Source organism: Convolutriloba macropyga, chromosome 6, assembly GCF_964194025.1.
Source record: "Convolutriloba macropyga chromosome 6, txConMacr16.3, whole genome shotgun sequence".
NCBI classification, from domain to species: domain Eukaryota; kingdom Metazoa; phylum Xenacoelomorpha; order Acoela; family Convolutidae; genus Convolutriloba; species Convolutriloba macropyga.
In genome coordinates, this window is record NC_134473.1 from 17733978 (window position 1) to 17761431 (window position 27454).

A 27454-nucleotide genomic window follows, 5' to 3' on the forward strand; every position below is an offset into this window, starting at 1 on the left:
CGATGGATATTGGGGGGCGTGAACAACTCAAGTTAAAATAACAGTTCAAATTGTAATTTTGACTAGATGAGGATACTTAGGGCAAAAAATATTTTGTGCTTGACAAAACAAAATTTGCAAAGCCTCCACAAGAGGGATACTTAAGTTTAGGGCGAATTCGGAATAAACTTAAAAATACTAGAACATGATCGGAATCGAAAAATCCGGAATAGGAATGTTTTTAAATAAATTGATAACAGATGTAAATATGAGTTGTAAATAGGCTTAATATTGTATATAACAAAAAAGTTTTGATTGAATTTTTTAGATTAGTTCCTAGAATTGTTTTGAGTGTGGTCTCAGACAAGTGTAAATACATATTCATTTTATCTTTTAACAATTTATAAAACATTTTAAACCTGACGATTAATGTTTGTTTTTCGAAAACGTTTGTTTTAAATATCGGAAGTAATTTTAATTTGACAAATCGGTTTCTTATACATATTGAATGTTGATTTTGACGGCTTTGAATATTCAGTTGTATAGTCGCGTGATCGAAATGTTTCTAAAGCGGGTTTTCGCTCCAGAATTGGCAGGCTCGATATATTGATGCAGAATGCGAACAACTGAAACGCAAAAATCAAGCTCTTGGAAGTTGCCTGAAGAAAGCTCGAGGTGTTTTTAGCGAAGTAGCTTATGAGTCTCTTATATCGAATTAATTTGATTTAATAACAATAAAGCAAAACCATCAATTCTGTGACAACTTTTCATTTAAAGGTTTCAAACATAAGTTTGCTACTCATTATTCCTGCTTAAAGCGTACTTTGGGGCAGTTCACAAGTCACGAATCAAAAGAAGTACTTGCCAATTGCTCTAACACCTTTAAAGACAAGGTTGAGAATATTCATAAAACTTCCGTCGGTTAAACTTGAGTTAAGATCCTCGGTCGATTACAATTGCAATGAGTTCAATTTTTCGACAAGCGAAACCTTTACCGAGTGTTAAAGTAAGCATGTCGCATTCATCTTTAATTTATCCAGTGCGTGAAAAATTTCCAGAATTCTGCGAGGAGAATTCTGCGAGATTTAATAACGGACATGATAAACAGTGTACCTATATCTCGTGTTTTTAAGATCTTGAAAGCAGCTATCATCCGTCCTCTTATGAGAATTGACAAAGACAAAAAAGTTCGAAGCTACAGACCAATTTCTAATCTGAAGTATATAGGAAAACTCATTGAGCAAATAGTTCTTAACCAATTTTTGGACAACTTGGATAGTATCCCGAATTCGTCTGTTCCAAACTAACTCAGGAGCGTCTTGTTGACACTTGTGAGCGAGTCAAAGATAAAATTTTGTTAGAGCGAGAGGGCGACTATGTCAGGCAAAAAATATGCTTTCAATATATATTTTTTAAATTTGTTTAATTACAATTTCTGCATGCATTGCGATGACTTGATAGCAGTTTTATCAACGTTAAGCTCTCAAGTTTGGGATCTTTTCCGTTTGTGCCGCACCCCCGCTAGTAGGTTATGCGCCCCCAAGTACAGAGCACGTGTCATTACATAGTAAATCATTATAGAAAAAAATGGCACGTGCGTCGCGGGGGTGCAAATAATATGCGCCCACTAAGCTGGGGGGCACAAACGGAAAAGATCCAAGTTTGTAATGCCTGACTCCTTTTCTCCTTCGATTCTCTAGTCTGATTAACGTATTATTGTTTGTTATTAGCATGTACAATATCGTGGGAAGTGGCTATATTGGGAAAACCCAAACAAACAACTTTTTGAACGCATATCTGTGTTTCTATTTCTAAAAGACAAGAATTTGAAAAATCAATTATAAACCATATTGACGACTGCCTTTAATGCTCTCTATTTTTGTTTTTGCGTATTGTTGGGGGCTTAGTTGTTATTTGTAAATGTTCTAACTTATTGCTTTTATAAATGATAAATTTAAACAGCAATTTTTAAAGGTTTGATAAATTTAAATTGACAAGATTCTGCATTCAGAAGTAGTCGCGTGTGCTTGTGTCATCTTCTGTATCAAAATATAGCTTTTCAAACTCAATGCGCTTTCTCTTCTCAATGGCTTCTCTTTTCTCTTCTTGCGTCTTCAGCAAAGTCATTGGCACCAGTGGCTTGCCGGTTCGTTTTGGAATTGGTATCTGTGATTTCTGTTTAAGCTTCTCTAATTTTTCAAGTCGGTGGACCTCTTGATCTGCATAAGATTTTCTGCTCTCTTGAATTTTCTTCCGTCTTTCAATTTCCGCTAATTTCTGCTTTACGGGCTCTTTTGGTAAGCAGTCGATTAAGTCAAGAAGAAAGAAGACCCGGCGCTCTATATCCTTGAGAAGATGAATTGAGGTCCTATCGGACGTTTTGATTTGATGAAACTGTGAGTCCTCGCCTGGTCTGTCACCGAGTTCTTGATCAATATATTTTGTGCTTGAGTTCACTGAAATCAAAAGAGTCTAACTCTCCCTATCGTGAAAACGGAAACTTGTTGAAACAAAAAGGTTTCAAATATTTGAAAATTATTTATTTCTCCCAAATGAAGTCCATATAGAGTTTCTGCTCAACGAAGATTGTAGCAGCAACTATATAACTATTTCCCTCTTAGTTTAACATCCCCAAGTGAAACTAAATGCATACACTGAATGTTGTGCCGATTGCCGCCTATGCCTCTCAAACGTGGCTACCAAGTAGAAGTAACCTCCACGAATTTGAAAAATTCCAACACCATGCAACGAAATGGATACTCAACTCAAATTACAGCTACCGGAATCGCTTTGTGACCTTAAAACTATTACCACTGAGTCTCTACGTATAAATGCACGATCTTTTGCTTCTATTATCCACTATTCGAGGGGATTATGATGTAGTTATTAGCGATATTGAAACATAACCGACTAAAAGTCGGAAGAATTGCTCTCGAAGGACTAGTGGGAGCTCTAAATGAATTGCAGCCTGTTTCAGTCGGGGGGGGGGAGCCTAAATGGGACTAAGAAGTTCAATAGTGGGCTTCAAATGACCACATTAGAGGTTAACATATACCATTATTATGATTTAAAATAAAAAATGGCAGCAGTTTCGGCACACTTTTCATTCGACTTTTAGTATTAAATTGCCGCCAATTGAGTTCAGCTGCTTGAAATTGCGATTGAGAGAGAATTTTAGATCACGCGAAACGCAAAAAGTCCAGGGCGTAAAGTCACTCGAAAAGTCAAAATTGTCAAGCGAAAATTTTGCATAAAAAAGACACACGTTAACAATAATTGCTGTGAATTTCGTTCAAGAGCAATTAAAAAGCAGTAGAAACAGCACGTCAGACTGAACGGGGTGAATATTGAATCACAAAAAAGAGAATTAACAAAACTAACGATAACTTTTTTAGAAGAACGAAATTACTCTTCAACTACGTTTCTAGAGTTGCGAATAATTATGGAAAGACCGTAAACAAAATTACCCTACAGAAAATATACTGGAATTTTTTCACAAATCATTATGTGGAAGAGAATAAATGCACATAGAGAGTGATTTGCAGATGGGGAAACTGCAGCGTATTAAAGAAGGTAAAACTGATCTGAACCGTAAATTGGGTGGAAACCCAAGCGTCTTACTCTAAATCCTGCACTACTACTACAACGACGACTACTACTACTACTACTAGTACTGCTACTACTACACCACACCGTAATTGTTATGATTCCATAAATGTATAGTTGTTGTGACACCGTAGTTGTATGTGATAATAAAGAAAGACAACGGAACGGAAAAATCGCAGATTTCTGTTGACGAAAAGAACTACTATCACCAAATTGACGTGCGTGTAGGCTCCTGAAAAGTTCAGACTATTTACATGGAAATAAATTGTGGCTATAATGTCTAACGAAGGGGACCATTGGGCATTTGAAACAGGCAGTGTACATCAATAATTTACTTGTTTCGATAAACCCTAATTAGATCTTGAGGATTTTGCAAACTATCGGCCAATAATCAAATCTCATTTACACATCGAAGTTATTAGAAAGATTAGCTCTTGTACAGCTTACCGATCACCTCGAAAGCAATGACATGTTCTGTGCGATTCAAAATGCCTAGAGAAAGTTTTATTCAACAGAAAGCCCACTACTAAAAGTAACCAACGACAGACATGTTACTTAATTTAGATCTAAAAAAGAGCACTTTTTACATTGGACTCGATTTATCAGCAGCCTTTGATACACTGGATCATGATATTCTATCAAAACTATCATTTCTATGCGGATGATACCGTTATTTATTTTGTCTATGAGGAAACGGTGACTCAGGGGAAGTTTGATCTGATTATTTATTAGCACCTTACAGAAATGGTTTTGTGGCGCCAAACTGTAATTGAATACCAGTAAAACAGAGTTTATGGAAGTAGTGCGAAAAATTCTTTCAATGCCGATCTAAAACACTCTATGGATTCCAAATTTTCGAATCATGTGAAATTCCTTGGCGTGTTTTTGGATTACAAACTTTTATTTTCAAAGCAAATCAGATCGGTTACTTCTGCCTGCTACTATGTGCTACGAAAAATCTGTTCTATTAGAGACATAGTTGACAGTGATGTCCTAATAGAGTTGGTAAGAATTATGATTATTTCGCGGCTTGACTACTGCAACTCATTTTATTATGGATTACCTGCTTTACTTCATGGGAAGTTACAACGGATAATGAATTGTGCATGCAGGTTGATATTTCGACTGTCACCCGGAACACCAACTTCAAGATTCATCAAGCGGCTACATTGGTTACCTGTGCAGAAACATGTGCTGTTCAAAATTTTACTTTTTGGTCATGGCCTAATTCACCATCCTCAACGAGTTCCAGGGTATCTTAGATCTCTTGTGTCTCGCAATGATATAGTTACAAGATGCCAGAGTATATTTACAACCTTCAAATTTCGGTCACTAAAACTTCGGAAAAGTCTTTCAGCCATGCAATTCCGCTCGAATGAAACAGACTGCCATTTGATTTGAAGCTAATACCAGATGAGCTTACTTATAGGAAGAAACTGAAAACTTTTTTAATCTGGTTTTATATTGAAGCACTTTTCAGTATTTAAATGGTGCCTAAACCTATAATAATAATAGTAATAATAATAAAATAGATGAGGTTACGATTATCGTTGGTAGCAATGTTTTTAAGCGTTCAGTGATAATACAAAGTCCCAGTAAGTCGGATTATGTAAAAAGTCACTCGATGAAAGGGAATACGATAGAGAGGCAGCCAAAACGGTCGTTTTTGTTATAACTTTCAGGAGAATCAAATCGAAAATGTTGCACGAACAGTAGTAAATTATGTGCCTACGAGTTTTAGAATAGGATCCTAGTGACTTGGACCAAAAAAGCGTGACCCTGAATCTAGCTCTAGACCTGTTGAAGTACTGCTTGATTGGAATTTGACAAACGACTTCTGATGTCCAATGCATATGAATGCATCAATTTCGCTACAACTTTATTAATAGCCGCACAGCGATAGCTGGGGCTATTATTGGCCTTCTCTTGGTTTTTTACAATTCAAAGAATTTGAATTGTATTGGGGCGCTGTCTTTTTTTTTAAGATCTGTTCACACATTTTCATGATTTTTGAAGTCAAATTGGAGTAGTGATTTTGGTCACGCCGAAACAGGAAGTGGAGCGAAAAAGCGAGTGGTTTTGCGGCGTGAAATTTTTCGCTCTAAATTTAAAGTAGAGTGCGAAAACGGTGTGTGAACAAAAATTCCTTTTCTCGCTAGTGGTTTTTCGTTCACATGCGGCAATTTCACTTTGATTTTTACAGTTTTTTCGGTTATTTGGATCGGATTTTTTTTCTAAATGGTTTTCCCAATCCATTCATAGTCCGTTCTTGGTTTAGTTTTCTGTTTAGTCAATGAAAATTCTTTGAATTGTACGTCAGGACTTGTCCTGCTATGTTTTTTATTTCGTCGTCATGATTTTTGTTACGACCATCTGACGTCACAGCCACTTTCTGTTCATTCGTTCATGCAATTTCAACTGAAATGCATGTGTGACGTCATTTTTCGCTCTTAGTTGAGCGAGTTTTTTTGTTCATGCGCGTGATTAAATTTTTGGTCACACTTGACTTACCTCACTCTCAAAAATGACTTCCTCACATTGAAATTGACTTTTATTTACTTTAATTCAAAGAGATAAGGTCAAATGGGTGTGTGTCACTCTAAATGAAGGTTATTTGAGATCAGCTAATAGAGGCAGCAATAAGTTATAAAGATTTTTAATCAAAATATAACAGATCAGCCTTTAATGAAAAGACGAATTTTTTTGGTCTGTCTTTTTTTTCACTGTTTTTCTTAGACTGCCGATCTACGAATCTATTGCGGCTATTTTCTGTCAATCTGCCAGCTATGTTTTCAAAGAATTGTGATAGACAACTTACTTTATTACAATGGCGGACCTGTAGGACCTTATTACAATGGCCATAAAGTTTAGCAGGGAAAAGATGTTGAAGAACTTTTTACTACGCTGAGCCAAATTGATTTGCAATGACTTAGCCAATTGCCCCTAATTATCGGATGCCTTCTCAATATTTCAAAACAAGCTACTTTACTTGATTCTACGAGCATTAATTGTTTTCACATATATCTGATGATACGGATAATGCCGAGTGTAGCTTGTTTGGTTTGTTCGGGATTCTCTCGCGTCAAGATAGGGAAAACGGAAATCATGGAGCTGTTGTTATAAAGAGAAATAGTTTGTTATCTGTTGATAATCTGGAAGTTAACTCTTTTTGTTTTACCTTAAAGAGATCCAGTGTAGTATTGGTTATTGCTGCAAATTTACCTCCATTCTATGGCTCTTGAAGTTCCTACGACGACCGGACTGAAGTGATGTATCCGTATAAGGCATCCGAAATCTCACTGCGTGTAATGGACGATCTTAATTTTCCTAATACGGTTTGGCAGAAAGTGATAATTCAATGCTTCAGAGATGCGTCGTATCTCAATGCTTTCAGTACTTATTCTCTGGTCCTCTTATCACAAATTCCAGCGGAAATCTATTTCTGTCAACTGACCATATTCCAATTCAAATTAATTTTTGATCAAACATTTTAGGTGAGGCACATGTATTGTCCCGATAAAGCCAATATAACTCCATTCTTTGAATATGCGCGGTCTGGTTGATTACAGTTTTCCTAAATAAACGTTATCTAATAGCTCTACTTAATGAAACCATTGAGTTTCGGTTTGTTTGGTCATCTACAACAGTTTCGTTTTCTGTTCTAAAAAGCAGCATTCTACAATTAATTGAGTTCGTCTAAACAGTGCATCGGAATTCTTACTCTTATGTTGTATTTCTGAAATAAAAAAATGTGTTTGGTAACTTTAATAACTTTTAAGCGCTACTTAAAATACTTTGCTGAGTAAACTTTGTTGAGTACAGATTTCATCATTTATTTCCACAGTTGTCTGCTTAGTAGAATTCAAATAACAAGGCGAAAAATCCTACTCCTCCTCTTTGCAAAGCGTATTGAATGGTATATCCCAGGGGTCAGTCCTGACTCCCTTCTCTGGTTTTTTGATAATGATGCTATGCGTGTTTCTTGACTTGATATCCCGGATGTTTGCTTATTGCTTAAAATTACGGTTTAAATTCCTCATCTTCCGAGATGGCTTGACACGGTTCTAGAATCGGAACCTTGCAAACCATTGTAAACTGTATTAAACTAGTATTCGGAATTTTTCAACAATACCCAGTAATACTGCACTTGAATTTGAAAAGCGTCTGACTATCAATAATGCCAAAATAAAGACTTTAATAGTATTTCGCTCTGATCGGGGAGCAACTAGTGATGTTGAGGAAAGGTTGAAGAAAGCATGTGGATGTCTTAATAACCTAAAAGGTGTCCTTGGAGCACTTCTTCAGTGTCAAACAACTCTGCACGCATAATATTGGTGGACTTAAGTGGCACAGAGGAAGAAGTTCTTGTCAACTTGTTGTCAACAATTAAGCTTATACTTTTCACACTGTTGTCGCAAATTCTGATTTGTTGGTAGCTGTATGGTTACTCCTTTTATACGCGGTTTCAAGCGACCAAAAGAAAACGCAGGCAAACAGGTGACAATATCCTTGATTGCAAATGATTTTGTGACTACTTTTTATACATTTTGCGGAAATGGCTATTTTTCATATCGACACAAAATTATGTTTTGGAAGGAAAGATGAGAGAGCGGTACCAAAATACTTAGTCCAGAAGTAGTTTGATATTATTGATGATAGTTTTTTATATGTTTTAATTCTTCTATATGGAGATATATTAGAAGTATACCTTGAATTTCGGTCTCCTGACCAAATGTTGAAGTCGTTCTCTCTCCTCTATAGCGGTCCTTCTTATGTTTGATCTCCGAGTTTTTGTGACTTTCGTCCCGAGAAATGGGAGTATCTGCACTAATATAATTGATGCAAACTTTGTTTGATAGCAATTAATATTATTGCTGCAATTCTCGTTTGAGAGACTTATAGACATACCAAACATCTTGCTAGAAAATAGCCGGCATCGATTCTCAACTTCGATTGAGATTAAAACAAGAACAGCAAAGAATTGATCGTTTTACAGACAAGTTTTTCTACTTCGTGCTATTTCGATTGATTTTCTGAGTTATGTATACTCTTGTGGAAACAAACGTCAAATACTAGGTATCTAAATCTGAAGCGATTATTCTTTTAACTCAAAGGGTTATGGTCACTTTTAGGGTCTTTTTTAATGGCGTTCAGAGTAACTTTTTATACGGAGGGATTGAAACTAAAAATCATCAAATTCTCGTCATATCAATTTTTTGCTCTGGAATTGGCATTTTTGTGCCGGACTAATCTGCAGGTATTATTTGCTTAAATATTAGTAGTCAGGTCGATTACGGTCCGGCTGAAGGTGCGGTGGGCTCTTATTGCACTGCCGCCGCCCCAAGTGAAAATCTGCCTATTGGCTGATCAAGAACGAAGTATCGTCTGCTTCTGGCTCATCATTGACTGGGTCGTATTATCAAGAGGGAGTATTGTGGATGGTCTGATCATGACTGATTGTTATGGATGTCCGATCATGACTGATTATTGTTTTTGTTGTCTGATCATGCTTGTTTAATTGCTCTCAAACGAAGTTTGTGCCAATTATATTAGTCCTGCTGGTCTTCTGAGGTTTTAGACACCCCCACCCCCTCCCCCCCCCCCTCCCTCCCCCCCCCCCTACTGCATTCCCCTCACCCGGAATGATTCTTAGTGCTTATGTTTCATTGTTTGAGCATATCTGATCATGGTTGATTTCGATTGAAAACCTCAACTTTGGTGGCCCGAGGCCGTTCGGTTGCCTTAACTCAGAATGTGCTAATGGCGAGAGATGATTAGAAAGCATGCATTATATTTTTTTATAAAGATTGGCGTACCTGTTTGCAATTTTGAATGAATAGACGTAAGATCTGTGCTCACAAATTTGTTGTCTTCGCTCATTTGAGTTTCAAATTGCTCAGTGATCGATTTCTTTCCTGTCATATTCTGTTGCATCTTTCGCAGTTTAGTATTTGCAGCACTTTCTTTAGATTTTAGTGTCTTGATTTTCTGGCATTGGATTTCTTCCTGCTGTTTGAGCTCCTTACTCAGCCGTTGGATTAGCGTGTCCTGTTCTTCGATTACTTCTAACTTGCGAATCTGCCAACTTTCAAACTCTTGCAGAAATTCGATCACTTTCACGGGTCGCTGTCTCATTACCTAAATAGGAGATATATTGTAGTATTAAAAGATTAAAGCTGAAACGGATCAGTTGTTGTTCCAAAAATGGACTCTGCTCGCCACTTCTATTTTTTTATTCGATTAAATTGTGAATTATTTTATTCTATTCCAGTGAACCATCGTGGAGATATGGATTTTTGTTATACATTAAAAAATTGACGTGTTGGTAATTCACGAAGCGGGTTATCAAAATCCACGGAGGATTTAATCAAATTCTGCAAACTAAGTGCGAATTAAATTCTGTTTCGAGCCTGTTTTTGAATAAAAGTAATATGCTTGAAATATAATCTTTCAGCTGCGACCATCAAAAGTTGTTTTTGATTGCTGCATCAAAAAAATTACTATAGTTGTTCCGACCCATTTTAGTGGGGGAGGAACTAAATACTCAAATGGTTTTTTTTTGTTCAGTCAATTTTGGCAGAGCGATATATTCATCGTAGATAGTTATGTGTGGTATCAGTGGAAAGCCCATCCATCTCAGTAAAGTATATATTTCAAAAGATTTTTCTGAATTGTTTTCCACGGAGTTATCGAGGGTTAATATTTTGTGAACATTTGACTGTTTTTGTTCACATTTTCGGTGCATGTTACGCAATTTTTTCGCCCTTCTGCTAAAAAGTATTTTAGAATTGTTAACGAGAGTGTTGTTGGTTTGACATCGAAAAGATAGAAGAGTGCTATTGAACTGTTTGATCCACTTTTTTCATTTTGCTGGCTTTTCCTAATTCAAGTCGTTACCTAACCAAAATGCCCGAAAATGCTTAATTTGTTTTTGATATATTACGTGTTCCTAACAGACAAACCGCAATAGCAAGGCTAGTTTTGGTCTAATTGATGTTTTTTTACAGTTCAACAATAATTCAAATTGCAATCAGTTGCTGTCTTTTTAATAGCCGCACAGCGATAGCTGGGGCTATTATTGGCCTTCTCTTGGTTTTTTTTATTTCGTCGTCATGATTTTTGTTACGACCATTTGACGTCACAGCCACTTTTTGTTCATTCGTTCATGCAATTTCAACTGAATTGCATGTGTGACGTCATTTTTCGCTCTTGGTGGAGCGAGCTTTTTTGTTCATGCGCGTGATTAAATTTTTGGTCACACTTGACTTACCTCACTCTCAAAAATGACTTCCGCACTTTGAAATTGACTTATTTACTTTAATTCAAAGAGATAAGGTCAAATGGGTCTGTGTCACTCTAAATGAAGGTTATTTGAGATCAGCTAATAGAGGCAGCAATAACGTATACAGATTTTTAATCAAATTATAACAGATCAGCCTTCAATGAAAAGATGAATTTTTTTGGTCTGTCTTTTTAACTGCTTTTTTAGACTGCCGATCTACGAATCTATTGCGGCTATTTTCTGGCAATCTGCCAGCTATGTTTTTTTAATTTTTTCTGCATTTTCCGTTTTTGTATTTAGTGAACAGAACAATTCAAATTGAGGCTTACTAAAGACAGGTCCAATTGGCTTCATTAAGAATTTCAAGGAAGACTATCTAGTTTGATAAATATAGTCAAAAGTTTGTGGTCGTTTTCACTTTTTCTTATGTTACCTTTTTTGTAATACTATATAATACTTGTTTAAAATAAGCAATTGACTGACCTTTGCTTTTTTTTGGTGAACTTGAAGCTTAAGGTCAATATAGACAGGTGTCATCGTGTTTTTAATGGTCTGAAATTCAGTATTTATTGTTTTTTACCTTTTAAGTAATGGTTTGTTGATTTACTATTGCGAGCTGTCCAAAAATATTGATTTTTGTATTTATTTTAATCTTCGAGGTTCTTTTTCTTGTCTTGTCCTACTTTTTGACTAGTCAGATATCACATTGGCGTTCAAAAAGAAGGCACAATTGAGCATATCAGTTTTAAGTAAATAGATTATGGTTTAACGGCTTCGACGCCGTTGGTTAGCACAGTTCAATTGATTTTTTTCCAATATGAAAAGTTCTGGATCATGGCAAACTTGACGTATTTGTTAACTTAGCACTTTTGTTATTTTTTGTCTACTTGTTATCTGGTCACATTTAAAACAGTTCGTATATCATATTTGTGTTGAGGAAAGGCAGAAATGAACATATCTAATCTTTTGTGCATTGCTTATTGCTTTAAGGGCTTCGACGTTGTTTTTTTTAATTACAACGTCGAAAATTTAATTTTTGGTTGTCTATTTGCTGTTTTTTGTAGACATATGACATATTCTGTTTATTTAGAGTTTTCGTGCTTAAATAAATGATCCTATTTAATGATTTCAATTGATTTTAGACTTTCAAATTAATTGTTTTCGAAAATTACAAATCTGCTTTTCAACTTTGCTCATTTGGTTATTTTTTTGTCTTGTTACCTACTCTCATTATTCAGAGGTCTCAGGTCACATTATTGGAGTTCAAAAAGGGCGCAGTTTTTTATAGCTGATTTTGTGCGGAATATATTAAGGTTTTAGCGGCTTCAACACCGTTTTCTCGGAAAATATTGAATTTGTTTTTCGTCTGTATTTGTCGTTTGTTTTGGTAGACGTACGACATATTCGTGATAATGACGGAACTCAATATCTTCATATTAAGGGTTGCACGAACACCTGTTTTAAGATTTACGTTGATATCTAATGGTTTTCATTATTTGAAATTATTTGTTCAGAAAAATATGAACGTTTTTTAGCTTTGATGTTTTTGTTCTTTTCTGTCTATTTGTTACTGAGTCCCCTTGAGGACCGGCGCCATGGTTTTTTCTAGTGAAGTACAATTTAATAAGTTTTGTTTAGGTTTTTTTGGCGCCATTTGGACTTTGTTATTAAGTGGTTTTTTTATTTGAGTTGGAAGCAATTTTTAAAATTCGTAAGCCAGTTATTTTGATCAATATTTTGAATTATTGAAAGTTTTTCATTTCTTCCTCTTTTAGTTGACAGTTTAGGCAAAATTTTGTAGGAGCGCGGTCGGATCATTATGTGCGAGCGCACAATACCCAGCATCCTTGTTTATTTTATCATCTGTATCTTTATCATCAATATAGCAAAGCCATGTATGAATTTTAAAACAGCTCTCACTGTTACATTTAAAAAATTTTTGGAGTAACTTTAATCAAGAGTTATTGTAGCTCTTCCCCAATGGTCGGTAAATAGAAACGAGGAAACGAAATTTTGAAGTATTACTACAACTTTTGTGCTTGTTAAATAATGGCTTACGCATGAGATGTTTTTGGAAATCTTTAAATGTCTTATGATCGCTTTATTAGTGGCTAAAAAATTGGTAATACTATTTTGTGTATGCAGTGTTGTTGAGCATGATTAATACATTTTGATTTAATTTAGTTCCAGTGAATGAATTGAAATTTTGCTAAATGTCCTTGTATAAAACACTTTGTCCTTCCTTACCGTGGCTTTCTGACCGTGGCTAACGATCTTTCTGAAATTTCTCTCATTTAAAGATTTTCTAAGATTAATTTCAAAAATGCTTCGTTTTTAAGAACACATAATAATGAAAAGTTTGAAGTTTTACCTAAATGTCGGTCAACATTTGCCTGAAGAGAGTCAGATTCACTACAGAAATATTCCTTTATTTTTTTTTTTGCAATAGATATCAAAAATGTAGAAAACAAAACCATCAGGTTTTGCCTGTTCGAGGGACTTCGGTTTATTGCAATTATAGGTTGTACGAGGTTGTTCGATCAAACATTCGAATGTAGAATATTGTTGACCGGGTATTTTTGTGCAGACTGTATCCTAATAAATAATATTTAACAATTTTATTGAGTTGCAGCAAAAAGGGGCATTTGACGCGCTTTCTACTTACTTCATACCTTGAAAAGATTCTTGATTTGCATTTCAATAATTGAGGACCAAGTTTCTGCACCCAGAAGGAAAATACACTATGGTACCAAAAAACAAGGTACAGCACAATTTGTGCTCTTTGTGTTGTTTTAGCCCAAAACGTTTGCTTTGCCCTCAGGTGTGAAGAGATGCGTGAAATCTCAAACATTTAAACGAGATTGCATTCTCTTTTTCTACGTTTATCAGAAAAGATGTTTTGGTCTTTTACTGTTTGCCACGCTGTTGCAATTTGAAATATCGATTTTCATGGAAAAAAAAACAAAAGCAACAGCTTCAAGTCAGGATCTAGTAAATATCATGCAAGGACAACAAAAAAAGTTAAATGCTCAAGGCATCTCTAGTGAAGGAATTGTGCGAGTTTTTAGAAAGAAATGCAACAATATTTTTTGACAAAAGTGCAAAAAGTTTAGTCCGGACAAGCCATCATGTATGTTTTGGAATACAATACAATCATATGCGCGGAAACTGTTTTTTTCACAATTATTGCAAAATTTTTGAACAATTCTGAAATTTTGAACAATTACGCAGAAAAGTTGCAATTTCATGACCTTATTTTTCAACAACATGATGCCCCGGGATTAAATCGATGATTTTCAGCAATTAATTCAACGAAAAAGATAGGGTGGTACCGGAATAATCAGCAAATAGTTTTGATCTGACTCCAATTGGAAATTTATGGCCATTTTTAAGCAGCAATTGCGAAAATACATTTCCCTGGGAAAATTAGGAAGAAAACGCGTGACGCGGAAGAAAATTGACTCAATGTTCGTAAAAAATCTTTATTAAAAACTATGCAAACCTTCTTGTTGGTTCTTAAAAAGCAAAAAAAACGTAGTGAAATGTTACCAGAGAGTTACCAGAGAACTGATTTGAACTCAAAATGTTTTGTATGTCTGTGGGGCTCTTTGAAAATTCGTTAGGTGCATGTAGCATTTTGGTACCATAGTGTATGTTAAAAGTGCGTCTTCCTTAGCTAAAAGGATTCGGCCACCGTAACTGTAAAACTGAAAACTAGCGAAGCTGTTAATTTTTGCACGTTTAACTCGATAAATAATATTTTTAAAAACAGAGCAACTTGATTGCGGTAGCAATTTTTTTAATGATGTAAAATGGTATGCTTTTTATAATTTCCTTAGTGGTATTGAAGTAACTTAAAGTTAATTACTTTGAGTTTGTCCCCGCCAGCTAATTGTAACTGCAACACCCCTTATTTATTGAACAGCTTATTATAAGTCAAAAGTTTTGCATAAAATTTTCAAGTATTTAAAAAATGCTTTGTTTATCATTTTATGTACTTTCGAACTTTATGAGCTTGTCTTATTACTTGCTACCGATGGAAGTTTGAAGCACTTGTGGTCGTGTATTTTTTAATTCAAAAGGTTTCACAAATTTTGTTTTGAATGTTATTTTGCTTGCTTGAGCAATTAGTCTTTTCTTTTGCTATCCAATAGCCTCCTAGGCTCTAAGTTTGCGGTTCATCGGCGCTTCTGGAAGTAGAATTTTAATTTGTGAAGGGCGGGTATTTTATAATTTTGGTATTTTAAGACCCGCACCTCGAGCCCTCATCTCCCTCGATTATATGAAAACCAACCCTCGCCTGTTTTTCTCGAGCAGTTAGTCGTTCACGATGGTCTGTAACGTTTAAAATAGCAGCTGTTTCAGAGAACAAAAGTGCATCAAAACACTGAACTATATTTTAATTTCAGTAAAAATGCATGCGCCTGTGTGAATAAATACTGATTGATTTGGTTTGATTTTGCAAGTGATAACAGCACCAACCGCATAGCAGATTGCAACGTGTTTTTGCTCTGCTCAGGCCATATGGTCAAGATACTACTAGAAGGTTAAATATTGTAAAAGATTTTTAAAATATCTATTATAGACGGTTAAGCGCCAATTGTTGCATTGTCATTTTTAAATGCATTCTACAAATATTGTCATATTGGTCACTAAGAGTGTTGTCATATTGGTAACCTGTTGTACTGTCATTTTTTGACTCTCTGCAATCTGCTCCAGGAACAACTTGCTAGCCTCCACTATATTCAGATCACTGGCTGTGAAATCTAGATACAGTTTTCCCATCTTTAGCCGGGTCTCCATCTCCACAATTTGAGCTCCTTTCTTTGCCATTTCCTGGTCAAACTTTTCCATAACTTGATTGAACTCGGTGAGGTTGTGTACCTCGTTTTTGAGGAATCTGCCCCAGGAATGTTGAGTGTTTTTGAGTGACTGGCGTTCGTTGCGAACTTGTTCAGCTTTGCTTTCCACATCCTGTTGAGCTTTTCCCCTAATGTAATCTATGTAATGCTATGAAACCCTTTTGTTCATGTTTTAGCTCATATTATTTGTTCCTCTGACCGCGAATGATAGAGAGCACAGGCCCATAAATGTGATCTCAAGAATGTATTACGGTAAATTTGGCTTAATTGCGGTATAAGAGGTCAATTTCAAATTTCTACAAAATATAGAACCTTTTAGTTTGTGGGATATTGAGGCAAATATGTTTGCCGTGCTGCCTCGTGCATTGTATTTTTGTTTGCCTAAACTTCTACTGTGTTCAATTTTTATACCAAATGGAAGTCTGATGGGACTAGGTCTGAGAGGATGAGGAAATAAAAGTCTGGGAATTGGTCCAACTTTTATTAGTAAGGATATATCAATTGCATATGGTCATATTCTGAACTAGGGTGAAAATTAAGTTACCAAGAGGGGTCAAGTTTAAGCGTTTGCTTTTTCTGACCAACAAAGGGAAAAACTCTTTTTCCTTTTTGCAGTTTTCAATGGCAGTTTTGAGGTCGTTGATATAGACAGCGTGTAGTAGGTTCTGCCGTCGAGATTCCAGACGTTCGTGGAAAGCTGGAGCTCGGAATCTGCCAGCTACAGCACTATTGTTGTTGGTGCCTGATATGGAACTCCTTCCAGGGACTTGGAAGAATTTAGACATTGTGATGTTTTAAGTTATCTTTAAATACCAAGTACAAGTTCAATGGAAATCGGAAGTCACACTTTGTTATGTCTGTGTGCATTTTTAAGTTTCATCTCACAAAGGGCATTAATGCATTATTGGCTACGATGATGTTCGTGGAATTATTGTCTGAGCTTTTCTGCCCCCCCCCCCCCACCACCACCACCACCACCTCGGCTTTCTTCGTGTATTATATGAATTCCTGAGCATAGATGCCATATTTTTACATAATTTACTATGTAGTGTCCATTTGTCTGTAATTGGATTTTGCATAATGTAAATGGGGACAAAAATGGAAACGATCCGCATTGACTAATGTAATTTTTGAGTCCATCGGGTAGCCGATTTTTGTTTTAAGAAATTCTTCTTTTAGGATATTGCCTCTGAACTATTTTTTGAGACTTGGAATTTATATAGGAGACAGACCGACCTCTTTTATGCAGTGCATTTTAGAAATATGTGTGACTATTTTCAGAATAGTTGGATGTCTTCAAATACAGGACAAAATGCAACAGAAACTAATGCAATTAACGGAGAGGAACCTACGTCATCAAATCAACAGCCACAGACCTCTTCAAGCGCAAACAATCACAACATATCACCACCCAACCAATCAAACGTCGAGGCTTCCGGGTCAACGTCCGCAACTTCAACACCCCTTCTAGCCTCAGCTCTTGACCCATTTATTGCCAATGTTACATCAAGGCAGAATACCCACGGAGGATCCACCTCAAGTTTGAAGCACATCGCTGAATACCTCCGGAAAACAGACGATCTCCTATTTGACAACCTACAGAAGTTGGACCAAGTTCTGACACTGCTCAACACAGGTGCCCACTCATTAGCCATTGCCCAAGTACTGTGGGTTAAGCTGTCCAGCGTACCTTTGGATGCAGATTTAGTTAACACTGTTGAACCATTGATTGTCCAGACCATCAGTTTCATGAAGGAAGCCCACTATTCCGATTTTGAAGTGCATGGCCTGGATATTTTTTCGCGAATGTGCAAAGCATTTGCCAATCTTTTGATTGCTCGAGACAGAGCGCAACTCGGAATTCAGCCTTTGAGAAACGTGATTAAATTGTTAAGGCGCGAAGGTGAACTGATTAACATTATGACTACTTTTCTCCTTTTATGTTTGAGAAGCAACAACTTCAAACCAGCAACTGAGATTCTAGATGTTGATATTGTTGAGATCAGGCATGAAGGAAACAAAATTGAAGTGGCTGATATTTTGCTTTATTTTTATTACGGAGGCTTGTGTTATTTAGCCATCAAGCATTTCACGAGAGCCAACTTGTTTTTTGAGATCACAGTTTCAACGCCAGCTACTCAAATCAGCAAAATTATGGTCGAGGCGTATAAGAAATACCTACTGACCTCATTTATACTTTATGGTAAAGTGAAAAGTTCGCCAGTTAAATCATCGCCTTCAGCAAATATCTTTCTCAAATCTGTTCGGGGGTCTACACAAGCATACAGCGATGTCGTAGAATGCAAAACAGTGTCGGAACTGAAAGACAGTCTTTCAAGGAATGAAAATTTATATAAAGACGATGGCAACTACGGTCTTGTTAAACAATGTATTGTCTCGATGTACAAGCGAAACATTCAAAAGCTGACTAAAACATTTCTTACGTTGTCATTAACCGATATAACAAATACTGTCAACTTAGATCGTGTTTCACAAACGGAGAAATATGTCACTGAAATGGTCAATGAAGGTCAAATTCAAGCGAGGATAAACCATGAACAAGGCATGGTTTACTTTTTGGATCAGAGGGAAAGTGCGAACGGGGAGCAGGCTTTGTCAAAGTTGTCTGAACAAATTGCCAAGTGTGTCGAAATTAATGCAAAGTTCTGCGAGCTAGACGACAGTATGAAAACAAGTGCCCAGTATCAAGAAAAACTGCAAAGAACAACTTCGCAAGGAGATAGCAGCCATTGGGATTATGCATCTGTGCTTGGGTGAAGCTAAGTTGGCATCAGTAGAAGCAGGAAAAATGATTAAAGCCTGTTGCATTGAGACTGAAAATTAAAATGTTTCTCTGGATCTTGCCAATACACATTTTCTTCAGCATTTACTAAGCTAAAATTTTCCAGGAACCTTAAAAAAAGTTAAGTAAAGATGCACAAACAATGAATGCGAGTTATTGTGTTGAGTATGGCGGGTAGAGTGTGATACTCTATGCGGCTACCTTTACGATTATTAAATATAAAAAATTTCAAGGTTTCTATAATATCAATTATACGCGATCATTCTACCGCCTGAGGGGGAGGCTGGATCTTCTCCCTGTAGATTGAAATATATTAACCACTTTAAAACAGCTATTTAACAATGGCTGTGTATTGGCAAGGTTTTGGGAATGAAATGAGTAACTTTAAGAAGCTAATCATCTGTAGAAGTGAAAAATGTCTACTAGTATTGAATCAATGGTCCGTTAATTTGTTCATTTAAACTCTTTCTCTCACAAATCTAATTTCTTGAACCGCTTTTTTTCCTGCAAATAAGTAACGAGTGGGCTATTGCAACTTGTGTTTTAACTCAATTCTCAGTTAAAGTAAGTTCACAAGTATTTCATTGTTCCAACTCAACAAATTTATTTGGAGGCTAGGAAAGTTATGCTAGCCTGGCTTCTTTGTTTAATCTACTGTGACCGGATGATATCTGTCGGAGAGATATGCAGAATGAAATTAACAAATTCTTGAAAAGCAAATCCAAACCGATCCTTGGAAATTATTCACATATCCGAACTTTTTTAACTCTATGTAGAGTTATGTGATCAAACATTAGATATGTATTAGAACATGAAGGTCTTAAAATGTCTTTAGTTTCTTATTATGTCTTCAGTTTTGATTCAGGCTTTGAAAATGTGCTGTTCGCTAAAGGTAGGATAATTGTGATATATCTGAAACAATTTTATATCTGTACGAAAAAATTCAAACAAACGAATCAAATTATTCCTAATAGAAAATAATGTTCAGCAACAACAACTTCGAGTTCACGTTACTCGTACATACAAGAGGTGAAAGTAAAAGTTTGGAGACTTAGTTGCCGCACTGTGGTCTAGCATAATAACTTCATTCAGTGCGTTTTCAAAAGTTTAATGGAAAGTTATTAATTACTCTCGAACGAAGTTTGAGGCAATTATTGTAAACATGGCCTTGACCATTTGTGCTTGACCATTTTGACTTTTCGGGTGACTCTCTCTCTCTCTCTCTCTCTCTCTCTCTCTCTCTCTCTCTCTCTCTCTCTCTCTCTCTCTCTCTCTCTCTCTCTCTCTCTCTCTCTCTCTCTCTCTCTCATTAACAAGTGTCCACATCTGAATGCAAATGGCGGCAGTTCATTACTAAAAGTCAATGAAAAGTGCGCAGAAATTGGCGATTTTTACTAAAAATTTTAATAGTGGGTTTATTGGTATATAATGACCTCTAATGACGTCTCTTGATGCCCCCTTACTGAATTTAGTTGCTACCCCTCTGAAGTGGGTTGCAATAGATTCGAGCTCACAATAATCGTTCGAGAGCAATTCTTCCGACGTAAGTCGACTATGTTTAATTTCCATAGTGATTTTTGTTATTGTTCCGACCCCCACTTTAGTGGGGAGGAGGAACTATATACTCAACTGGTTTTTTTGTTCAGGCAATTTTGGCCGATCGATATATTCATCGTAGAGAATTGTGAGTGGTATCATTGAAAAGCCCGTCCAGCGTAGAATACGGAATTAAAAAGATTTTTTCGATTTTCGTTTTTTACAGGGAGTTATCGAGGTTTAAAGTTTCGTGAATATTCGACTGTTTTTGTTCACATTTTCCGTAATTTTGGCTAAAATTTGGCACAATTTTGCTAATATAGTTCAAAATAAGTTAAAATTTTTAACGGCATAGTGTTGCTGTTACTGTTAGAGATAGAAGAGCGTTGCTGAATTGTTTGATTGAAGTTTTGGCTAAAATTTTTGATAAAATTTTCAAAATTCAAAGTTTTCATCAAAAATGGCACAAAATATGCTTTTTTGGTCCACTTCGTTAAAGTTTGCCAGACTAAGTGACCTAGAAACCTTAAAACAGACTCCTTAATCTTAAGAAGAGCGCTAGTTGCAATTAGGCGCCGTATGAAAGTCTTTGGAATAAGATTCAACTCCATAATTATACAAAATGCATCGTTATTTTTTAATATTTGAAGCATTCCCCGCAACAATTGGTCTCATTCACAAACACTTGGAACACTTGGTCCGTTTGCTGGCCGCGCGACAAATTCAGGGAGAGGTTCGACAATATCATGCATTCTTAGAATCAGAGACTATTCGGTTTTTATTTTGATGCTGCCTTTCAAAATATTTTGCTTTTGTTTTTTTTTTCAATGTTAATTACTGACATTATTTTTTATTCGCAGCTCCGTTAATAAAACGCTCTAATTTACGTAAATTTGAGCCCGAATGTAGATACAGTTTGTTTTCAGAGAACCAAAGAGTTTTTATGGCTTTGAGGAAGAGTTCTAGTAAAATTTAACTGATTTCTTGTCTTTTGCCTTCAATTGTTATTCTTTTGGCTGTGTGAATTTTAAGTTTAATCACTCAAACATCTAAATTTTTTCCTCAAGAGGTGCAAGTGGACCTTTTCTATTAATTCGGTTGTTACCTAATGTCTCTTATGTTATTGAATATTTTTGTTTTAGGGAAATTTCTGTGATTTTTTGGATTTGTCAATTTTTTATAATATTTTAGTCAACATTTTGTTTTTTCTCAGTAAGTGCAGGTCGATCTCTCCTCCGTATAGTAGAAAAACTAATTTTATGGCCGATTGTTTTAACAGAAGGTTTTCTTGCTTTTGGTACTACAAATTTTCATAAAGTTTTCCGACTTTTGTGCATAATTTCCCATTTTTGCTGTTGTTTTTGTTTCTTTTGTAAATTGTAACATTATTTAACAACCTAACTGACAAAAACTCTACAACATTTGAAACTGAACGTCTTTTTGTTTTCATTACATATGTTTTGAAGGGCTGCGACACCGTTCTCTTACAGAAATTGGTAGAGTTTTTTTATGTTTGCCCTTTATTTGTTAATTTTTGTTTGTCATATGCCAAATATTGTGTAATTAAAGGTCTCAGTGGCCAACTATAGATAAGTAAATGAACTTAATAACTGATACTGGTAAATAGCTAATGCTTGTTTTGACTTTCGAAATAAATTTCTAAAAAAAGAGTAATAGTATTTTTGAACTTATCCCTTTTTGTTCTGGTTTGCGTTTTTTTCGTATTATACAATGCTGTGTCATTTTCGTAAATTAGCCTCATTTTTAGAGCTCTTTTTATTGTTTTGTTGAAGCAAACAATATTTTTTCTGTTGTTTAAACGTTTTAAATGATGTCTTCAGGTCTTAGACAATTTATTTCAGAAGAATTTTGTGAAATTTAGGTACTTTTCAGTTTTTGTGGTTCTTTTTGTTGTCATTTTGTGATAGTCGTTTTACAAAAAGACGTTATGGTGGTCAAGAGAGACGCAAATGAAGTATTCTCGCGGTTAATATCTTATAAATTTAATGGCTTCAAAACTGTGGTTTCGTAAAATTGTTTGTGTAAATTATTATTTCAGCTTGTATTTAATGTTATTTTATAGTCTTATGATTTAGTCTCATTAATAACAGTCGCAATTATTTTTCCGAGTAGTTGCGAGACAAACTGTCTACTCGGTTAGTCGAAAGCTTTTGTTGGCTATGAATTTAGAAAATACTTGTTTTTAATAAAAAAAGAGATAGATTTTTGAGATCTGCCAATTTCATTTCTGTTAAATTGTAGCTAAGCATCTCTATATACAATTCACATCATTAATCTATTGAAATACAATTTGCTCTTCATAACGGTTTTATTTTCCTCAAATATTCTTTCTTCTTGGAACAACCAGTTTTCATAATACAAATTTTCGTGATTTTTGCATATTTGCCCCCTTTTTTGTAGGTTTTTGTTCTCTTTTCACAATGTCACAATAACGGGCGACATTTGATTTACAAATTTTGTTGCCTTTAAAAAGGCAAACGAATATTTTTATTGTTTTTAGTGATTAGCTTAATATTTAATTGATTGGGGGGGGGCAGCGTTTTCGTGCATAATTTTTCGTGCAAAATTTTGTTTTTGGCTCTACTTTTTTTGGAATTGTTTGACATATCCTGGATAATGAAAGGCCTCAGTCGCTCTCTATTGAGGTATAAAAGACTCTCAATGATTTCATTTGATGCGTAATGTTTTTAATCAGTTCGACTTTAATTCTTTTTTTTAAAAAAAGCAATGTTTTAATAAACTTTGCCCCTTTTGCTTATTTCTAGTCGACTTGTTGCCAAGTCGCCTTGAGGAAAAGTCCCATATTTTGTTCCAAAAAGTGCCGGTTAATTTTTATCTGATGCAATTTTGATTTGGTTATTAGCGGTTTTCAAAAAATGGACAAAGAATTTTGGTCGTAATTAATATTTGTAACTATTTGATTTTTATTGCCATCTTTTCTAGTAGTCATATTATGGTAGCCACAGTTCTCATAAACTCTCTAGATTAGATTGTTTTCTTCTTTTAGTAGTTTGTTGAACGATATGTTAATATGTTAAATTTTTTTATCTCGTCCTCATTTGGTGGACAATTAAGTGAAAAACGTAGATGAGCGGGGTCGGAACTTAATGTGCGAACGCACATTACCGAGCCTCCTTGTTCTTTCTAAAAATTTGAACTAACTAAATTCTACCAGATGCTTGAGATGATCAGAAATGTTCTCAGGCATACAGCTACCTATTAATATGATTTAGGAGAACAACTTTACTCGAAAAACTTAATTTAAAATTAAATCAAACCCACTAACGACGGAAAAATTGCTCTCGAACGACAGGCGGGGAAATTTAATTCAGTGGGGATGTGGCCTAGATGTAGGAAACTAGTTCATAATCGCGATACGTACCTCATCATATTTGTTTTGGTTCTGGCAGGGTAATGCCAAATTATTCAACTGCTTTGCTACATCTGGATGGTCTGGACCAAGTGCCTTCTCTCTAATTTCTAGAGCCCGCTTGCATAGTGGCTCGGCGTCTCGGTACCTAAAAATTACCCACGACATTGCTAATCAATATACCAAGTTTGAAAGAGTTCAACGGGGTTCCACTAGGTTGATGATTTCCTTGAGAACATTTTCATATATCAATCCCAAGGCTGGTAAAAAGTTCAAACGAAAAAGCTTGCCAAAAATTAAGCAAAACATAGAAAACACATAGCATAGAAGACATATTCTTAGCATAGCATACCATAGCATAGAATAGCATAGAAAGCATAGAAAATATCTTATCAATTATGTTTGAAATTTTCACTAATCCTACTTTCTGGAATGGGTTTTGCTTATCGGTGGCTGAGTTTCCTAGAAGGGAGTTTATCTTCAAAAGCTCTTGAAACTTAAACAGTTATTTTAATTGCTCGTTAACTCAAAAAGCTAAATTTGTTCTACGTCTTGTATCACGAACCTAGTTAGCAAGTATTCATCTAAACTTGTTTCTGAGACGGTATTATATCTCAAAGTTATTAGTTTTTACAAAGTGTAGAGAAATACTGCGTGAAATTTTTCTGCTTAACGCCATCCACAGACAGAATTTTTTGTGAAAAACACCAATTCTAGTGTCAGACATGGTTTCAGACGTGTCAGACAGTAGATGGTGGTTCCTCAAAAAATGGAAAAATTGAGCTGGTTGAGCTAGCGCTAGAACGTCATAACACACGAATTTAAAACCCCGAATATAAAATCAATCAGAATTTGGAATATGTCAGGTGTCATGCTGCTACCCGTAATTATAGTAAACTCAATTTATTTTGAAATAAATGATGAAATGTTTTATCCTGCCTTAAAACAATTAATACTATTCGTGTTTTGGAGGAACCGAATATTTGTATTGGCAACATGGGTGCTCCTCCCATGTAATCACAGTAGTAAAAATTGAAATTGTTTGAAAACAGAAATCTTAATTCTTGTCAATTTATTAGGCTATTTGATATTAAAAAATCTAATGATTGAACCATAAACGCTGAAAAGTAAATGAAATTCTTGACGCTTCTAGATATTTTGCAGCTGACGGAGCAGATAGTAAAAATGACCATAAACCGAAAAAAACTTAATTTGCTCTGAGATTTCATCACATTAACTGTTCTGACAATAATTTGCTGATTTAATACCAATAAACATAGAAACAAAAAAAAATGTGAGGAAAAATAAATAGATATTTTTGCGTCTATTGTGTCCAATGTTTTAAGAACCGTCCTGATTGTACTGTATCGTAAACAAATGTAGCTGGGTAGTAAAATGGATAACGCCTTTGAGTTTTTTCCTCAGTTGATAGTTATTTTGATTGCCAAGAAATTTCGGCGTATCCCTCCTATGTTCTCTCCGCTCTCTGCCATAATTTAATGATACTAGCTGAACTAAAAGAACTAGCCAACTGCTAGAATAACCTAATATATCTTGAAACGAACAATTGCGGACCCCTGTTGACTTGTGTGATATCAGATGTTACCTGAATTTCGGTAAATTATTGCTGCGAATGATGGCTTTATTTACGAAATCATTTATTCATGCTACTGATTATATAGGCTCAATTGGTTTCTAATTTTTTTTTGTAGAAATCCACTCAGTAAACTGATAACCTCTTCTCGGCCAAAAGATTGCCATTTGCTGTTTTAATTGTTCTCGATAGTTTGGTTAATATTTTGTAATGGGACAATGTACATCATTAAGGCGCATTTTTTTTCTTCTGGAAGCTGATTTTGAGCTCACTAGGTCAAAAGGGCCGCGAAATAAAGTGTAGCGAGCCATTCTTGGCCAAATGGAGACATTTTTAATATCGCTAATATCTCTAAACCCAATAGTCAGTAGTCCTATTTTTTAAAGGGGAAGATGTTTTTTATTATGAAAATGTGCTTTGAAGCAAAAGAAAAAATAGATAAACAGAGAAATGACCGTTGTTTGCTAACTCATCCAATCAAAGATTTTAGAAGGTTGAGAGAGAACAACGCAATGTAAATTGTACATAAGATGAGCTTGGCATAGATTGAAAAGAAGCTCTACTGAGCAGGAAAGCGCACATTATCCCACATTCTTTACAACTCTTAAATTTTTCTATTTTCTCAGACCAATTAAACATTTTCCGTATTCTGTCTCCTTAATATAAAACATATGCACATTGATGAGTGCAGAAATCACACGTTTGCAAATAAAAAAAGTTAAACGTTCATTTGCTTAGTTCAGTCATACTTTAATAACGGTCTTCATTGATGTTCCAGTGTGCTCGAGATGAAGAATATGAGTTAATGTCTTTGAAATTTGTCGATTGAAATGGATACAGTAATTGATGACCCACCTAGCATCTGCTCGGGCGTGCAATAATTCAACTAAAGATCTCTCCTTCCGCACTTCGAGGATTTAAGTTTTCCTTTTTCCTCCATCGCTAACTCAACGAGTACATCAAAGTCCATAGCGAGAGCGTGTAATATGAACTACTTTGGTACATAATTAAGTTTCTAATCTTAAACTAATGTTTTCTCAGTTCCGGGTGCATTGCTAGGGAGCATCAACTTGCACAACCGATGTATATTTTTGAAATTGGGCACCGATATAGACGTGTTTGTTCACGTTTTGACAAACATCACACTGACGACGTAAAAGTCTACTGATTTATGTTTTGAATAAATTTTTTATTGTATTTGTATATAAAGGAGGGGCTTATATTATTCTTTTAGCACGCTATTCTTAATTTTAATACTTCGGAAATTCTGTTTTACAGGCAGGCGTCTGTACCGAACAAAAACTATAAACTAGCCTTGCCTTTGCTGACGTTTTTGGAGTTATTCTTTTCACCAACAATAAACTGGCGTATCTTTTTACTCATTTTGATTCGCTATCTAATCCTTTTCAAAAAGGTGCTATAAAAATTTTTTGATGTTACGCGGGTACATTTTTCTATTCACTGGGGGTGCGTTGGCAAGGTTGTTTGATCAAGCGCGCAATTGGAGATAAATCTCTTTTTAGTTGCTTGGAATGGGACTTATTTGTTATCAAATGTCCTTTGAAAACTACATTTATCAAAATAATTGATACTAATGTGTTGTTGAAAAATCTTTAGTGAACGAGTGGTTGCTGATTACATGCGCGAGGTATGGGTGTTTGAAATTTTAATTAATATTAAATGAGCCCATAATTTGCCCGTCTAGCCCTCTTGATGATAATTTTTACCTCCGAAAGTGTCTCAAGGCTATCAGGACCATTGGGTGGTACTAATATTTCATTTTTTCGCGACTGTATTCAAGAATTAAGTCATAAGAAGACCCTACCCGCCAAAATTGAGATTTTTTACCCTTGTTATCAGCTATCAAACTGGAAATTGGCAATTATTTCACACTTTGTCGTCAACCCTTATAGAAACTATGACATCCTTTTAAGATTCTAAAATTTATATGAAGTAACAGATTTTGTCCTCTTTCAATTGTCATTTTGATTCCGCTGCTTTCATCAAATATCTTTCCAATCCTTTCTGTCAGATTCTGTGTATTGCGGCTTTGTTATTTAAATTTTTAAAATTAAAATTGACGTCTATTCGCATTTATTATCATCGAGGAATTGACAGAAAAAAACGTCATTACGGGATTGTTTTAAAAACATTAAGCATTAAAAGAAATTTCTTGATTCATTGAAAAATTCTGGCCGCTGAATTTTACTTCAATTTGCTAAGAAAAATGCCGAAACGAATTTCGTTCACTGACGATGTTTTTGACTACGGCACTTTTAATCTGACATGCTCGTATTGTGAGCCCTACGTACCGGGTAATGTTTTCATGCTGATTGTGTGGATCTATGGATTGGTGGTACTGGCTGTGGGTCTCATTGGAAATGTGTTCACTGTCCTCATT

General features: G+C 35.4%; 3 protein-coding genes across 3 annotated transcripts in view; 1 reads left to right on the plus strand and 2 right to left on the minus strand.

Annotated features, from left to right (window-relative positions):
* The window catches only part of LOC142341539 (FK506-binding protein 2-like), a 390606-nt gene that overhangs the window by 126634 nt on the left and 236518 nt on the right, over positions 1 to 27454 (minus strand). The gene's annotated exons all lie outside the window — the stretch shown is intronic.
* LOC142341533 (uncharacterized) lies at positions 1801 to 16628 on the minus strand. The gene is made up of 4 exons (XM_075392536.1): positions 16333 to 16628; positions 15545 to 15839; positions 9402 to 9723; positions 1801 to 2435 (listed from the first exon to the last, which is right to left on the minus strand). Exons 1-4 carry the CDS (start codon positions 16512 to 16514, stop codon positions 1987 to 1989), a joined length of 1248 nt encoding a protein of 415 aa, XP_075248651.1. The 5' UTR covers positions 16515 to 16628; the 3' UTR covers positions 1801 to 1986.
* On the plus strand, positions 16978 to 19028 carry LOC142341534 (COP9 signalosome complex subunit 3-like). The gene has a single exon (XM_075392537.1). It carries the CDS (start codon positions 16993 to 16995, stop codon positions 18505 to 18507), a length of 1515 nt encoding a protein of 504 aa, XP_075248652.1. The 5' UTR covers positions 16978 to 16992; the 3' UTR covers positions 18508 to 19028.